Here is a 3664-nt window from a genome sequence, read left to right as displayed (position 1 = left end):
ATAAACAGGTAAAATGATACAGCTTCCGCTTATTTGTTTCATTGCTGACTTCTCTCCGTTCTTTGGCCTTGTGTCTGTGTTGCGTCTCCTTTTGTCTAAATTGATGCCTTCAACATATGCTGTAGCTGCAAAGCGACGCTGTAGTCGTTTATGGTAATGGGTACTTGAATAAGTTAGTGAGCTCCTCCCCAACACAACGACTCGTGGTGCAGGGAAGGAAGCATGGCTGACGCACTTCCTTGCCGCATTATGTTTTTTTCACCGATTTTTTTCCCAATGTTTTCTTATCCAGTAAACATGCATATTTCATTACTATTGTTCTGAGCTGGAGAGGGTATAAAAAAAACAACTACTGTTGTCTGTATCCTGGCCTCTGCAAGATGCAGCTGAGTGGTGAAGGAGCACAGACAAAGCCATAAGGAAGATATGTGATGCTGTTATGAACACTCACAAGACAGGTCTGGTATTCTTAAAGGCTTTTGGACTCTCATTAAAGACAAAATCATAAAAAAAAGCTTCCATGAGTGGAGCGTTTTCTGGGAGGGAGAAAGGACAGAATTTTAATAAAGTTTAATGATTATCACATCCTTGAAAAGGCCTGTAATTTCACAAAAGTAGTGAAAAAGAATCAAAACAACGAAATATTTCAGAAACGATCTGTGGTTGGTGTGAACAGAGCCGCAGCTCATTTGACCCCCTTGCAATGTTTTCACTGCATGAAGAATGTTTTATCATTGATTATTTGCTTCGATCTCAAACATAGCATTCCGATGTCTGTTTACAAACCGATGTTATTAAACAACCCATTCCTTGAACATCTCCGCCACTTATAAGTTTGTTGTATCAGTATTAAATTAGTGTACGTTACAAATTGCGAACCAGTGATGTGGGGTCTGTAGCTGTTATCTTTTGCTGATGTCAGCGAGAGGGAATTTTGCGATCACTTTTGGCCACCATTCGGGCTGGACTTCTGCTCATCAGTCACGCCAAAACCTCTGAGGAATACGACTAACAGATACTTTCAGTTACAACATGTAAAATATATAGCTAGATAAATAAAGAAGATAAAATAACGAAACTGAATCTGGCCATTCATCAGGAGACCATTATCATCACAGTCACCAACATCACAATCATCATCATCAACATTTTCCTCGGCCTCATTGATTCCACTATAGGACAAAAGGTCGTCTCAGCCCTCGCCACTCATCTCTGTCAAATAGGAATGTCTGCCTCGCCTTCTTTTATTAGCCTTGATTGCCATTGTTACTCGAATTATCAACAAATAAACAATTCATACCACAGTTCTTTGATTATCGTCCCTAAGGTCTTCCATGTCTTAATCGTCGTCACCTCACTGGAGTAAGTTTACTTGTATATCTTGGTGATTCTGACACATGCTAACACATCTACCAACCACCTTCCTTGCCTCATTATATTTACGGCAATGTTATTTCTATGTTTGTTTTTCTTTTATATATACCGTTAACATGCATATTTCATTATCAATATTCCGAGCTAGAGAGAATACTTAAATAACTACAACTACATGCATCATGACCTCTTTACTAGATGCAGCTTCTGTTTAAGGACGGACGTAAAAAGTGCAACATAATACAAGTTAATTGGACACAAGTTAGACCTTCCCTTATGTGAGGTGAAAGGGAACGTCCTTCTGGCCACGGCCACTCCGGTGCTTGCACAGAATACGTAAAGAAAAGTGGCAAACATAGGCATGCAAGTGAATATCAGAACTGTCCCCCCTCCCCCGCCACTCTCTCTCTCTCTCTCTCTCTCTCTCTCTCTCTCTCTCTCTCTCTCTCTCTCTGTAGCCTTGTCAAGAGTGACAATTCAAAGATCTTTCGCAAGAACAGTAGTGATCTAATTACTATAAACACCCAGTATGTTGATCTTCACACAGGATTAAGTCTTGTTCTGATTTACATGTTAAAAAACTTCAAAACTATGTAAACAAAAGTTCTATAAATTACTGAACGTTGTCTTTTCCAATGGACAGGAATATCTCTCTCTCTCTCTCTCTCTCTCTCTCTCTGCATATATATATATATATATATATATATATATATATATATATATATATATATATATATATATATATATATATATATATATATATATATATATACACACACACACACACACACACACACTCACTGGAAGAACGATAAATTTTCTGCAGCCAGGTACGCTGGCTGATAAGAAGGCGTCCATCACTCGTAACTTGAAAAGTTGAGTGTTTGAAAGCACCTACAGAAAAACGAAGTAAACGAAGTAAATTAAGTAGGTAAGTAGCAGAGGAGCGGGTGGCAGCGGGGTGCGAGCGCGACAGTTGCTGTATAATCTGGCAACTTATCGAACTTTGGAAGGAGAGAAATATGCGATAATTGAGAAGTATTTGCCTGAGTAATTTAATATTAGTGTTGTGACGATGAAAAGATAACGTAGTGAGGTGCCAAGAGCGGTTAGAACCTAAGGAGTGAGGCGTCTCACGTGTGAATGTTTGTGAGAAGTTTAGTGCTGCCGCCAGGGGACGCCGCCGCGGCCTCCGCTCCGCCAGTCTACAGTCTGGCGTGACTGGCCTTCAGTTGTCACACAGCAGCGGGAGGGGTTGGTGTAGCGTTTTATGCCTTTCAAAGTATGAAGGAGCCTCCGTCCACTGCGGGATTTTACGAAATGTGCGTAAAGTGAAGAGTACATTGAAAGAACAAGTGAAAGACACGAAGTGGCATCAAACATTGTAGTTGGTGACAGTGATTGAAAAAGGTGATTATGGGCAGGTGGTTGCCGAGGTGAGGATATCCCAGCGGGGAGAGTGAACATGGCGGACCCAGGGAGTTTACCTGAGGCCATTCTCAGCAGAACACCTGAGCTGTGGCGAACTGGCCTTGAGAGGGCCACAAGGGCTTGAAGGGTGGCGCTGGAGGTGCAGGCCGCCAGCAGGAGGACAAGCGAGATGAAGGTGACGGTATGCTTCGGGTCTGTGCGAGTGGTGGTTCCCTGCGGCGAAGGAGAGTTGCTGGTGCGAGATCTCATGCAGAAGGCGACCACCCGCTACAAGAAGGCCATAGCTAAGGTAAGGAGTGGGGCTTGGCGCGGGGAACGGACAGGCGTAGGGACAGAGGCGGCGTGGTCTGGTGGGCGTAGGCAGGGCGTAGGGAGGCCGAGCTGCCCCTTTGTTCCTGATCTGGTCACATCTGGCACGTCGCCCCCGCTGCTGCCCACTGCCCACACCTGGCACTGGACTGTGGGCCGGGCGAGGGACACATGCCCTCCACCAATGGCCGCGGTGCCTGGCCTGTGGGGGCGGTGCTGTGCCTGGCACTCGAGGGACAGCAGTGACCTATTTATTTAGCACACAAACCCAGTGGGACGGCATGTTTGTTTGCCGCCGGGGAAGAGGGGGGAGGGGGGCGAGGACGAGGCCGCCTGTTCCTACACGGAGGGACGCTGGAGGTCGCTCGATTTGGCGCCGAACAGGATGTGGTTCCGTGACTGTTTTACTCGTACACCACGTCACTGTGCGTCACAGGATCCATCTAGGAGACTTTAACGTGCTGCTCCCGGCCTTGTCTCTGTCGCTTTCCCTGTTATTGTTATTATTATTATTATTATTATTATTATTATTATTATTATTATTTATCAA

General features: G+C 44.6%; 1 protein-coding gene across 1 annotated transcript in view; it reads left to right on the top strand.

Annotated features, from left to right (window-relative positions):
- Positions 1-2556: 2556 nt before the first annotated feature.
- The window catches only part of LOC123520435 (partitioning defective 3 homolog), a 92811-nt gene continuing 91703 nt past the window's right edge, over positions 2557-3664 (top strand). The window contains exon 1 of the mRNA XM_045282632.1: positions 2557-3094. Within this exon, the coding sequence (XP_045138567.1) occupies positions 2975-3094 (120 nt within the window). The 5' untranslated portion in view covers positions 2557-2974. The remainder of the gene's footprint in view (positions 3095-3664) is intronic.

Source organism: Portunus trituberculatus, chromosome 47 (genome assembly GCF_017591435.1).
Source record: "Portunus trituberculatus isolate SZX2019 chromosome 47, ASM1759143v1, whole genome shotgun sequence".
In the NCBI taxonomy this organism is placed as follows: domain Eukaryota; kingdom Metazoa; phylum Arthropoda; class Malacostraca; order Decapoda; family Portunidae; genus Portunus; species Portunus trituberculatus.
Note: the sequence above shows the minus strand (reverse complement) of the source record. Positions and strands in the feature narration are given on the sequence as shown.